This window comes from Micrasema longulum, unplaced genomic scaffold, assembly GCF_059751315.1.
Source record: "Micrasema longulum isolate JH-2025_06_02 unplaced genomic scaffold, ASM5975131v1 h1tg000184l, whole genome shotgun sequence".
In the NCBI taxonomy this organism is placed as follows: domain Eukaryota; kingdom Metazoa; phylum Arthropoda; class Insecta; order Trichoptera; family Brachycentridae; genus Micrasema; species Micrasema longulum.
Window position 1 is genome coordinate 195,610 of NW_028277389.1, and position 14,638 is coordinate 210,247.

At 32.7% G+C, this 14,638-nt stretch overlaps 1 protein-coding gene across 1 annotated transcript in view; it reads right to left on the reverse strand.

The window, feature by feature from the left end:
* Positions 1–581: 581 nt before the first annotated feature.
* Positions 582–14,638, reverse strand: part of RhoGAPp190 (Rho GTPase-activating protein 190) — a 70,512-nt gene continuing 56,455 nt past the window's right edge. Inside the window, 9 exon segments of the mRNA XM_088243060.1 lie at positions 582–1,860; positions 3,199–3,316; positions 4,348–4,479; positions 4,985–5,120; positions 5,563–5,637; positions 6,982–7,074; positions 8,509–8,642; positions 11,199–11,290; positions 12,167–12,275. Coding sequence (XP_088099186.1) covers positions 1,662–1,860; positions 3,199–3,316; positions 4,348–4,479; positions 4,985–5,120; positions 5,563–5,637; positions 6,982–7,074; positions 8,509–8,642; positions 11,199–11,290; positions 12,167–12,275 — 1,088 coding nt within the window. The 3' untranslated portion in view covers positions 582–1,661.

Below are 14,638 nucleotides of genomic sequence, written 5' to 3' on the forward strand. Positions count from 1 at the left end.
AAAAACATGGTGTTGCCTTTTTGGAGATTCGTTTCTCAGTCAGATCAAAATAGAGTTGGATAAAAAACTAAATCGGGCGGAGATAAATCGGCTGCATAGTGTAGTGGTTAGCGCATTAATCTATCATGCTTGAGTTCAAAGGTTCGATTCCAGGAAGTCTAAAACCTTTTTTTGCCTCATAGATGGTTCTACACGGCTATATTTCACTGACCCTATACTGGCACCTGAAGCGTATGATTGATCACCTTAACTTTCTGTGACAGATAATCTAGATACGCTGTATTAGGGTCTTTTCAGATAATTTTTTTTTCTAAAAATTAAGTTATAGTCCTTAAAATATAGCTTGATTAGAATGACAGCTGTCAAACTAATTTCATTAGTGATAGGAAATTACTGATCACTGATCAAATCGATTTAATCAGTTATTTCATGCAAACATGAAACTCTGTTTCCGAAAATTTATATAAAAACGCAAAAACAAGCCTATTGTAGTGTGTTTAACACAACTATTCACCAAAAAATGAGACATTTATACTTTTTTTATGAACAACATAAGATGAATTATTTTTTTATTCAATCAATTTGTCTCATCTCTAACTTTTTTTGCAAAATGATGTAACCTTGTAAGAACGTCGTTTAGGTTTATTTGAGTTTCTTTGTTTTAAAGCTAATTTTATACATTAATGTTGATTTATATGTCGAGCATTGTATTAAAAAAATTAATTAACATGCCAGATACTAATGACTTTTCGTGTGTCAATATAAATCACTCTTCAGACGTTACTACAAAGTTATGTCGTCACTTTTGCTAGCAACTGTCATTCTAATCAAGCTATATTTTAAGGACTATAACTCAATGGAGAATGCTAAGTTTGCGGTGTCAAGTAGTATAATTGAAATCTTTTTTTGCAAGATTTAGAGGCGGTTTTGAATTACGCAATTATTTAGGTAGGTAGATTTTTATGTACGGTGTATTTTGGCATCAATAACAAATTTTCTGTTTTTGGTGGAGATTTCTAAGTTTGCTTTTAACCTAGCCGGACCGAAGGGGGGGATTCGAATCCCCCATAGACCGATTCGGTCAATTTCACCTTATGTACAAAAGCATTCGGCAAACTAACAACAATGAATAAAATACACTAATGAGAAAAATATGTGTACGCGAAAACATGAATAAATTACTGCACGGTCATAAACAATTCCAACGTTTTATTCTCCTGATGCCATATACAAGTAGGCGCTGGGGTCGTTTGGTCCCCCCCGTTTGGATCATGTGTAATTTTTGGATGCTTAGTGAGAGAAAGGTTAATTACTCTCAAATACCCTATTGTAGCATGATTTCATAAGCGGTAATATTTTTACAAATTAAAGGCCAATTAAGATTTTGCTAACTTGCAAGTGCCAAATTTCATACAAATCAGAGGACGTTATCAATTTCGCAAGTAATAAAATTCGTATGAATTAGAGGACAACAAAGTGCGATTCGAGAATTCTGCATGTAATTAATTTCATATAAAGGACGTTGCCGATAATGCATGTGATTAATTTCATACGAATCAGAGGACAGCGAACAGGTTCGACAATTTCGCATGTGCCAAGGATACCGTTTGTCTTTATTTTTCTCAGTAGAGATCGCCAAAGAGGACGACGGTCCAGCGGCCTCAGACCATGACAGCGGCCTCCTGGCCGCAGAAGAGGAACGGGAACTGGTCGATCATGGTCTGCAGGATGTCCTCCAGGTACGGCCGGGTGGCCTCGAAGCGGGCCATGTCGCTGAACTGGATGGGCAGCAGCGTCGGCCACCAGCAGATGGCGAGGTTCTTCGAGTCCATCGAGTTCAGTTTGGAGTTGTCCGCTATCCTGGGTTTGGTAGAGAAAAAAAACGTAAGATAGAGAATAATAATATTTACTGTATTTTGTGGTTACCTACCGTATTGTATAGGACTCGTTGCACATTATTCATTCAGTGTGTATCAATAAAATTTAAAAATATGTTTTTTTTTTTTCAGAATAATGTTCTGAAATTTACCATACTTTATAAAAAATACAATTTATAACATTTCTTGACTTAAATTTTAACAAAATGATAATCAAACTTCTTACCAAGCTCTTTCCTGTACCGTTTTCAAAATAATAACAAGTTTTAAAAAAATATATATACTTACGCACCCACATACACACGCACCCTCTCCCTCGTTCATTTCCACACGCACATGTACCCTCTCCCTCATTCATTCACGCATACACACATTCACACACATGAATACAAAGGTCACACACATACAATTACTTAGACTTTTGTCCTATATATCAGATTTACAGTGGGTTTTTTTAATTGGCTCTAGTATTGTTAATATATTTCTACTTATTTTTTTATGTAATAGCTGTAAAAATTCCAAATAAAATAAAAGAAAAATAAAATAAAATAAATAATCAGAATAAATTTTTTGTTATTATCAAAATACTCATATTCATCAATTTTAAGATATTTATTTATGTATACTTTTACATTGTTTGTATTCTTTTTTTATACAGAATAATGTTCCCTCACTGGGGTGTCCCGTGACGAGGGAAACATTTTACAAAATGTGAAACATGCCTTAGACTAGCTATTTTACAAAGTAAACATAATAATAACAATAAAAAAAACGTAATTAATCCAAATAACCTAATTATCATTAACATAATAAACAATAAAAAACTAATATGCAATAATTTACATCCTCTTTCAACTGTACAGAAAAATATAACGAAGAATGTTATTAAAATAGCCTAAAATGCATTAATCTATTAGGTGTCAACATAAGTTGTGTCTGTTTTTTTCCAAATTAAAAAATCAGCACCAAAAGTAAAAACGGGTTGTGGTCCTGTGGCTAGAGTCTCGGACTCACGGACCAAAGGTTCGTGGTTCGAATCCGAATCGAAGTGAATTATTTACAACTCGTTAAAAAAGGCCCTTAAAATGAAATATTTGGGTAAATCATAAGAACGCAAGTATTTCTTTTTCTAATAAAAAAAAAAAGGTCATTTAAAAAAAAAAAATCCGTTCTATATAGGGTCACCATTTGACAGGCGTTTACCGCATTTGATGGGTATTTTAAAGTCTAGACAGGCGCACATCCGGAATTGCTTCGAGACAGGCATTTTAATTGGGTCATATAAAATTTTCTGGAATTCATGGACTGTTTTAACATTTACCTGACAAAATGGTGGAATATATATTTAAGTACAGCGCGCTGATGCTGCGGCAGGCGTTCCTCTATCAGGGCTCTCAGCGCCAACAGTCTACCACTGCGATCAGTATTTCCTAATGAACCTACAAACATAATAAAACAAAAAAAGCATAAGATATAAATGAGGAAGAAGATCAGTGCTAGGGAAATTGGATATTAACTACAGTGCGACCAGAAGTCAAATTCTGCTATTTATCAAATCTTATAAGGGCAATACAGTAAGACCTCGTTTTTACATTCCTCGATTTTACATTTTCCCACTTTTTACACCGAAATGTTCAGGACCCATTTTTCTTCATACATTTCCATACAAATATTTCCCCCAATTAACGTTTTTTACACCCCGGTTTTACGCTTAAAAGTTGTTTTTAGTGTGATGCCACAGAAAAAAAAGTGATACCATATAAATAAAATTTCCCAACATTTAGGGGAAAAATTATTGTATATTATTTAATGCAAATCAAAATTCTATTTTCGTTTTTTTTTTTATTTACACGTAAAATAATTTTTACATGCTGTTTTTAAATCAAATGAAAAAACAGATTTCATAATATTGGTATAAAATATTTTTAGTGAAATCATTGGATATAGATAAAAAAAACATAATGACAATTTCCACTTTTCAACGTTTTTACTATTTTTCTGGAAGTATATGTACACTATGGTGTAGCAAATCAATTTTATTTTTATGTAATTCCTATTTTTTCCATACATTTTTCATTTCCTCACTTAAGCGTTTTCCTCAGTTTTACACTCTTTTTCTTGCTCCCTTGAAAAACGTAAAGTGAGGAAAAGAAAAATGCATGGAAAAAAAAAATTACATTAAAATATTATTATTGTACTAGACAACACTAAACATACTGTAGAAAAATTGTAAAAACTGTCAAAATTGGGGATTACCTATGAATTCAATAAAAATATTTCTATTTTTTCAATCAATACTATGAAGCGTTTTTTTAATTAAATTAAACAAAACATGTTTAAATAATATTACGTAGGTACTTAACTTAACAAAAATTGGAATTTACATACAATGGACTTTTTCCCTAAATATTGGGGAATTTCTCTCTTCATCTCTATCTTAATTGTTTTCGTAATAATTGTCTGTATATACCTGCAATATCTTCTAATTCCTGCATAGTAGTCTCGTCGAACAGGGGAGGTAATCTCTTGGAGAAGAAATCTTTCAAAGCGGTTGCTACGCCGTTAACAGGAATGTCTAGTTGTGTTATTGAAATATTGGGATCTGAAAACAACAAATTTTCTTTAGTGTTCAATACCAATTAATTACAAATAAATTTCTTATTATGAGGAAACAAAAAACATATTATTTTTAGTGTCAAATAAACTCTATTGATAAATACATACTTTATGCAAATTTAATATTATTCTTATTCTTTGAAATGGGAGTCAGCGTCATATAAGCTCCTGGTGTGACTCCACTGTGACCTGTGAAGATCTATTGTCCTCGTGAACTAATTCTCACTCTCTAGGCCTAGGTCTTCAGAGAGCCTGGCTACTGCGTAGAGAGCGAGAGTTCTGATTTGCTAAATCTCCGCCTTCAAGCGTAGATCTGTAAAGTATCAGACTATTAGGTAGGGGGCGAGCACTTCAAAATTCTCAGGTTTAATCAGTGCTCCCCGGAGGATTCAGCATCATAGGTGTTTCCTCGTCTGCACTGCGGAACCGACATCTAGAAGTTTCAGAAAGGTTAATTCTAATATTTGAAAGCATTATATTTTTTCACCAACCTTCGTCAAAGTTTTTAAACAGCAGATCAACATGAGCCCTGTTCCCAGGTACCCGGTAGATCCCTTCAGCTCCTAAACCCTCAGCTTCTATGAAGCTAACACATTTCTCTAAGAATAGAGGGACTCCATTGTTGCCCTAAAAAAGACAAGATTCATTTTAATATTGTAATTTATTTTGATGACAAAATCAAAGATTACAGTTTACATACATATATATTTTATTTAATCCAATATATAATTCTTCTATTCAATGCAGGCCCCGGTATTGTCTACAATGGTGATACGTATCCAAAAGGTCAATATTTTGTATGATTTCTTTAAATAGCTATTAATTTTCATTTGCTAATTCGGGGTTTATTACTTTCTCCATAATTTGACACTGGTAAGCTTAAGTAATAGTAATAATAATTCTTCTATACAATGCAGGCTCTGGTATTGTCTACAATGGTGATACGTATTCTAAAGGTATTTTTTTGTAAGATTTCTTTAAGGATCTATTAATTTTCATTTCAACTCATACTTAAAAAAATATTAAATTAGAATATTTTTTAGCATTTTAGTAATTATTTGTAGCTCACCTGTGGTCCCCAGCCTTGACTATTGGGAACAGAATTTTGACTAGCGTTTTTCTTTGAATCTTTGGATTTCCAATCCTAAAAAATAAAACAAAAATATAATTTTACTAATATTAATCTGACATAAGAAAATAAGAACTAGGCACTATTATTAACAAATTACAACAGGGATGGAGAATACCTTAAATAAGGGAATATGGAAGTCAAGGCATTTTCAGGGCTTATGACCTGTCATTGGCTGGTTTAAGTGGCCACTTTACACACTGTGTAACATTTACCATTTTGCCTATGTTTGAACATCCATATTTCTTCAATTCTTCCATCTGTTGATTTTAGTGAAGTTAAAGAGCTGAAACCTTTATTGTTGTGAAGAGATTCATCTGACTGAATTATTTCACATATTAGGCAACGCCTGAAAACAATTTTTCAATTTTCCAATCCATTTTCGAAATCCAGTCTTTTGTCTATGAACATTTGGACAAACTCAAATATTGTAATGAAACCAACTGGTCCAAGAAAAAGTTTAAATTTTTTAAATCTTTTTGATCCTATTTATTTCTAAAATTTCCAATCTATCTAACTTTTGACCTTTATGTCCTACATGTAAAACTTTTATGGTTTTTGATTTGTCAAAATTATGTTTTAATTAATTTAAATGTGATGCATAGTTTGATATATCGCTATTTAATCTATGTGAAGCTACATGTTCTTTCATTCTATATTTAGTAGCTCTCCCGCTTTGTCCTATATATGAATCAGGAAAAGTACACGTTAATTAATATATTCCGCTTATTTCAAATTTGTCGACCTGATCTTTACTATTAATTCATGTTTGGCCCAAAGATTTTTTATTATAAAATAAAATTGTACTGTATAATATTCACCAGTCTGAAGATGCCCATTAGAGGGTGAAAGCTCTAATTGGTCAAAATAAATAAGTGGAAGTGTACAAAGTATTTTTAAATTAATAACTTATATGTAAATATAAGTTATTACATCATTACAATGGAATTCCATCAAGAATTGTCAATAAATAATTTAAATAAAATATTAACTTAAAGTTTAATCTGCAAATTGAACTAAGAGAAATACTTTTTTCGCTACAGGTTTTGTTGGTTATCTTTAAAAAAGTGGACAGAGACGTTTTGGCTTTTAACCGTCTCAATCAACTAATATCAAATTGAGATAATCTTTTAAGGGATGATAGCCCAACAAAATCATTGAGTCTGAAATCAAATGGAGAATGAAGACAGTGTTGCCTAAAAAAGGTCAGTTTTCTATTTTTACGCGAGCATGGAATCTGAGAGAAATTTTGAGTTAATCATGAATATTAGGAAGCCATTTTGTTAATTGTAGGTTAGGTTAGGTTGCTCTCAATAATGACATAAACAATAAACAATTGAGGATATCAATCAGACTGACTTTAGGGTTCTGCGGATGGAGTCGTCCCCAGCCAGTTCTCCTGGGTCTGCCGGTGTCGTTCTCCTGAGCTGACGATTCCTTGCAAGATGACATCTGAGGAAACAAACACAAACAAAAAATTATACATCTCAATGTAGAAGTTCAGTGCTACAGAATATTGGGTATAAAAATTGGTTTCTTAAAAACAGGGTAAAAATTATATTATATTATTGGGTCTATAACTTAAAAGCCGGAATTTGACACTAGATGTCAGCACTCGTGTATGCGCTGTAGCAAATCATTGACATTCATGTCATTTTGAAGCTTTATTCATAAGCTGTCAAAATCAGTCAACAGTGTTTGATTTGCTTGTTTTTTTTTTTTCAACATTTTTTAAAATTTAAATTTAATAACATTTTTTTCAATCATAGAAAATTTTAGTGAAAAAAAATGGGACGTTTGCGGGAAGTTTTGCTGAGTCACCTTTTTGCAAAGAAAACTGCAGCCGAAAGCCATCGTTTGCTCGTGGAATTGTATGGCTAACATGCTCTAGCGAAATCACAGTGTTTCAAGTGGTTTCAACGCTTTAAAAGTGGCAATTTTGATATCAAAAACAAAGAGCGGCCTGGACAGCCGAAAAAGTTTGAAGATGAAGACCAGAATGGAGTTGTGTATTATGAGCTTCTAAAACCGGGTGAAACCACTACTGGAGAGCTGTATCAACAACAACTGATTAGTTTTAAGAGTGCGTTGAAGGAAAAACGGCCAGAATGGAAGACCAGATATGAGACATTGATTTTCCAACATGACAATGCTCGATCAGATGTTAACTATTTGGAAAATAGCGGATGGGAAGTTCTGCCCCACCCGCCATATAGTCCAGACTTGGCGCCTTCTGACTTCCATTTGTTTTGGTCGATGCAGAACGCACTTTATGGAATACGCTTCACTTCAATCCGAGGCATCAAAAATTGGCTTGATATGTTTTTATTAAAAAGATGACCGGTTTTTTGGGATGGCATTCACAAATTGCCAGAAAGATGGGGAAATGTTGTAACTTTCGATGGACAAAACTTTGAATAACAGAATTGTACAAGATTTTCCTTAATAAACGCTCAAATTTCCTAAAAAATTCCGGTTTTTAAGTTATAGACCTAATATTAAGAATTTTTTCCTCTGTTGCAACAAATTTAGATCTGAATAACTGCCTAGGGAGAAAATCCAGCCAGTCTGCAAACATTTGGACATACTCAAAACATCGTTAAATCAACTAACTGGTAAAAAAAATAAGTAAAAAAATTGGCAAATTGTTTTCAGGCGTTTCAGCCGGATGAAGGCAGAGTGGTGAATGTTACACAGTGTGTAAAGTGGCTACTTAAACCAGCCAACAACAGGTCATAGACTTCCATATTCCGTTCTCAATTTTTTTTTCCTCTGTTGCAACAAATTTAGATCTGAATAACTCCCTAGGGAGGAAATCCAGCCAGTCCGCAAACATTTGGACAAACTGCACACATTGTTGGTTGAATAGTAATCAGGGAGTCTCACTTGGTCATCCATATCACAGGAGGTGTAGGGAACGGAGGGCGGAGTGGTGTTGTGCAGGAGGTTGTAGCCGACTCTCGTGGGCGGGGGGCCTCCCGCCCCCTCTCCGCCGCTCCCTTCACTGGATTCTTCTTTCCCTGTGGAAATGTTCATTGGTTAATTTTTAACTTACGTACCTCAGAGTTTGATGAGTCAGTTCGTTTAAAATTCGATGAGTCAGTTCGTCGGGCTGAGGACAGACTGGAGCGGAACAGACTAATCGGAAGTGTTCATGGTGATCAAGATCCTCAGCATTGAGGGACCGACTTGGAAGAAGAAGACCTCAGAGTAGTAATAATAAGGAGATGTGACGGACAAACAAACAAACTCAACACAGGACTTTGGTTCCGGGGATTTGGGATTTATATCTCAATAAATGTAACATAAGTGTATTGTGAATAAAATAAATAAAAAAATAAACACACGCACGTATTTTCAGTTTTATAAAATAAATATAGAAGTATAGAACAATAAATTGGAATAACCCTGCAATACACAGGTACATATTTAAAAATATTAACAATGCAAATCAATATACATTTGGCAATTCTAGACCTAAGTACGGCCCATTGTTTGTTGCGAACTGTAGCTAACTTAATACCCAATAGTCATAGAATAGTTTTCCTATGTTTGGGCTCCTCTATAGCTTGGCGCATTATTACTTTGAGTTACGTACAATATATTTAAGGGTCCATAAAGAAATCGATTTTTTTTATTTTTATTTAATAGCATAATTATACATTTTTACAATTTAAAAAAATTTTACTTGTTATATTTTTACTAAAACTAAAATCCCACCAAGCCACTTTTTGTAGCTTGTTGGTGAAGATTATATTTATACTGACTTAATAATATTATTTGCATTTATAAAAACAATGAATAACATAAAAATGAACAGCCGGAAAGATCAGAATAAACATGTTTATACAAATAATAATATATAAATTTATTTTTTAAATACAAGAAAATTTATGAAAAATTAAAATATTTACACCTAACCTACTATTCATATATAAACTCTTGATCGAGTAGCCACTCTCTTATTTTGCTCTTGTTACAATGTGAGTTAAATTTAAGTTCTTTTGGTAATAAATTAAAAATTCTAGGTACCAAATATTTGAGAGTTCTATTTACATACTTATTATATACTTTTGGTACTACCAAGCCATCATTAGACGTGAAGCGTGTATTATGGTTATGTTTGAGAGGAAACTTGAATGTAAAAATGAATGTAATGTTGAAGTATAATTTGTATCCAGACACAGTGAAGTCTGAGGTTTTTCTTGCATATTTCCATTATCTTTGAGTTCTTTACTCTGTCTCGGAGACTTTTGTCAGATACGCTCCTTCAAAGTTTACATTTTGTAGCGCGTGAGACTGATTTTGCTTCATAGCAAAAAAAAACACACGTTAGGTAGAAGACAATCTGTGTAGGTATATTATAATTATTGTATAACGGAGGCCCTATTTTACACAACAAATGGTGATACATATTTAAAACGTTTTTTATTATAGAAATGAAAGATGAGTGATATTATTCTATTATAACTGGTGATCTATAATAAATAACAATGAACTTCCATCAAGAATTTTCACTAACAAACTTGACAGTTTCAGAAAGTTTATTTTTGTACGATTATTTAATTTAATTTTAATTATGTTTTAGTCAGAAAAACAACAGCAATACAAAAAAATATACACAACATTATAAAAAAAACATAAAATAAAGCCAAATCAGTTTTCCACATAAATACAATTATAAAAATCCAGTTCAGTTAGATATTAATTCATAGAAGTGCATGCGTGCGAGTTTTTTTTGTGTGAGGATGCGTGTGTAAAAAAGTGGAGTGTGGTTTTGGTAGGTATGTGTATATGTGTGTGATTGTATGGGTGTGAGAGTAGGTTTATGGACAGGGTGAGTGTGTGTTTTATATGAGTGAATAGAAACAACTTAAATTTATAATGTAAAAATATATTTTTTTTATAAGGAAACATAATTTTTTTCATTTTAAAAGTGAGTTTACTGCAGTTAAATATGTCTATGTTATTGAAAAAAAATTATAATTACGCGTCAAGCGAATCAGAGGAGAGTTCTGTGCATAGTTGGTGCGAACTGTAGGTACATGGAAGAGAGAAAGATTCGTGTGACGGGTGCGGTAGCCAGGTACTGTTTGCTTTCATTTGCTTCGGGGTTAAACTCGAATAAGACAGAGGATAGTAATATAAAACTATGAAGTCAAAAGGACTTTCAGATCATTGACTGGGATGGGATGTCTTGAACTTTTTTTATTGATTAGTCATTTGATTATTTTACGTACCTACCAGGTGTGTGACATGAAAAGAAATGAGACCAAAAGAGCCAAATTTTTATATTGCCAATACATAATCCATGCAGTGCCGGCACATGCAGATAGTTTGCGTGTAACCTCGCATTGAAAATAAATTTCTAGGATTTGGTTAAGTACAATTTTAGTGCGTATAGAACATAATGCAAATAAAAGCCGATTTGATGTTCTGATAAGCCGAATACATTAAATTTTCTTTAAGTCGTAAATAACTGTGTTAGAAAATGGAAAAACAAGTTGTCATAGAGAGAGGTTCGAACCCAACACTGGACCACAACCCGTCTCAAATATAGACCGGTTGAAACTTACCCGCATCTCTCGCTCTGTAGCCACTGGGTAGTTCGGGGGGGCCAACAAATACTCCAAGTCTCGGAGCCCTCGGGGCGGGCACCGCTACCAACCTGATAAAAATAATAGTAAAGATTTCAAAAGCGAGCTAGATAAATGGTTTGGTTAAAGGAAGAAGATAATGCATGGGTGGCATCCAAAGGGATTTATTAATTTCTAAAAAATCATCTTTCTGGAACTGTCCCAACTCATTGCCTAGATTGTCAGCTCGTGTGGCACTCAAACATCGAGCTTTTTTTTAAATCCAGCATTCTGAAAATGGTTTAAAACGATTTTATGATCGATATTTAGCTCCTAGACGATGCTACGACTGCTAACATGATGGTCTATCTCGATATTTTCCACAATTTTATCGGCATTTTCGACGACAGGCCTGTCAGAGTGTGGTGCATCATTCACCTCCACTACACCAGAACAAAATCGCTCGAACCACTGTTGTGCAGCATGAACCGAAAAAAGAGACAAAAGATTGCAAATTTTTTGGTCGCTTTTGACGCGTTTTTCCCTTTCAGGTGGATAGTAAAAATGTAAAATAAGGCAAATTTGTCCTTTGAGACCTCCATACTTAAATTTATATGAAGTTAATTAAAGCTTTTAGCCTGATGAAATGCCCGGTATATGACTTAACCTTAAATTATTTTTTAAAACTACAGATATATGAAATTTTATGACTTAGTGTATTTTGCCCGTTTGTAGAGCGTTAAAAACTTTACAAAACTGTATCATTAAGTCAAATCCGCTTATTTTCGAGCTAACGTTTTTTGCCAGTATACCCACGATACATTAGCAGAAAATGTTGAATTAAGTGTTCCTATTTGAAGTGCCTCGAAGAAGAGTTAAATAAATCGATAAGTACGTTCGTTCCCTGGGACTGTCAATACACAGGATGCAAGATAATGAATGAAAAATCAAAACAAGTATGAACGGACCTCTTCCTGTAAGGTTTGTGGTGAGACTTTCCAGGGGGTGGGGGTCTGCGGCCACTGCGGACTATCTCTTCTTCCACACTCGAACATTCAGAGTCTGTCTCTGAGAAGGCTGAAAAGGGGACACAGGCATATACAGAAATCAGTTTGTCCACAACAAATTGAGCAGACATCTAATTAATCATAAATACTACAGTACGATTTTTCTAAGAATGGTCCTCGGGAGTTTAACTGACCATTAGGCATTTTGAACCATTAAGCTCATTAAAGCAACCATTATTTATTGAATTCTAAACCAGAACAAATCAATTTCATACTTGAGGGTATAAGAAGCAAATTTAGAAATCTCCACCAAGAATGGAAAATTATAGTCCTTAAAATATAGTTGATTAAAATGACAGCTGTCAAACTAATGTCACTAGTGATGGGAAATTACTAATCACTGATCAAATCGATTTTATCAGTTCTTTCATGCAAACATGAAACTCAATTTCCAAATATTGATATAAAAACGCAAAAACAAGCCTATTATAGTGTGTTTAAGACAATTATTCACGCAAACATGAAACTCTGTTTCCAAGTATTGATATAAAAATGCAAAAACAAGCCTGTTTAAGACAATTATTCACGCAAACATGAAACTCTGTTTCTAAATATTGATATAAAAACGCAAAAACGAGCCTATTATAGTGTGTTTAAGACAATTATTCACCAAAATATTAGACATTTATACTTTTTTTCATGAAAAACATCAAATGAATTATTTGTGTATTCGATCAATTTACATTGATCAATTTGTCCCATCTCTAACATTTTTGCAAAATGATATAACCTTGTAAGAACGTTGTTAATAATCAGGTTTATCTTAGTTTTTTTTAGTTTTAAAGCTGATTTTATACATTTATGTTGATTGTCAAGCATTGTATTAAAAAATAAATTAACATGCCGGATACAAATGATTTTTCATGTGTCAATATAAATCACTCCTTTCAAAGCTATATTTTAAGGGACTATAGTTATTGATGCCAAAATAAACTGTACATAAAAACCTACCTACCTAAATAATAGCGTAATTTAGAACCGTCTCTAAATCTTGCAAAAACAGATTTCAATTATACTACTTGACACCGCAAACTTAGCATTCTCCATCGAAATAGTAAAGCATAATTAGAAATCTCACAATTATTTTTTTTCAAAGTTTTTTGCAAATATCTTAGTAACTCTTTCAATGGAGATTTCTAAGATTGCTTTTAATACCCGTACTACATGTTTTTATTTTTTAAGTTGATATACTGGTAAAACTCTCTCGTAAATAAGCTTAGTTTTTTTTTTGGACAGGGATAGCGTAAATAGAATAATAAATTTAATATGCTGTTTTTTTTTTCTTTCTTTAAATATGCTTTTTGCTATACAACATACATTCATTTTTTTAATATGACTTTAAATATGTTTCTTACTATGTATTCTGTTTTTATGTTTTTCACTGCATTTATTACTTTGTTTTTATAATTATTTTTTTTGCTACGTTTTTTTTACTACATTTTTTACTATGTTTTTACTACATTTTTACTATGTTTTTACTACAATTTTACTATGTTTTTACTACAATTTTACTATGTTTTTACTACATTTTTACCATGTTTTTACTCCATTTTTTACTTTGTTTTTCACTTTGTCCTGTATCTTTATAACTGTTTCTATAAATTGATTACTGTTTTTTATATTTTTTTGACTGTTTTAGAACGGAGTAAATAGCCCTAGTTAGACAGTCAAAGCAACTTTACATAAATTATAATTTTGTGTATGTAATATAATGATAATAAATAAATAAAACGGAGGGCACCTTTCGAACATTATTTTCAGAAAATGAACGATTGTGGACATATACAAATTTAGATTATCGTCATTGTGCCGATAATATCTGTTAAATAACATTTTGAAAATTGTTCAGGAGACAAAGAAAAAATTATTTAAATTTGAAAGATACGTTATGTTATTATATTTCAACTAAATAGAAATGTATATTTTGTCAAAATAAAATTATACAGACATAACGAGAAGTTAAAAATATCTTTAAATAATTTTCATTTCATTTCATTTCATTTTTTTGCACCACAACAGGCCAGAAGGCCCAATTACAGTGGTGAATTACATTACAGAACAACCAGGCTTGAGAAAAATAACATTTTTTTAATGTTTGTGTTCTCACCGGGAATCGAACCCGGAACCTTCCGTGCGTGAGTCAAGCGTCTTGACCACTACATCACGGAGGCCGCCTAAATATACACTGAACAGATATTGCCGGCGAGACGACATTATGTTTTTTCCACCCTCTCATTTCATTGGCTCACCTGTATTACAAAATCGATCACATTATATTTGTTAGAAAATTGGTTGGAAAAAGAGTAAAACATAAATGTGCATAAATAAAAAGAAAAAAACTAAGTGCATAATCGAGTCAAATGGATCGGCACT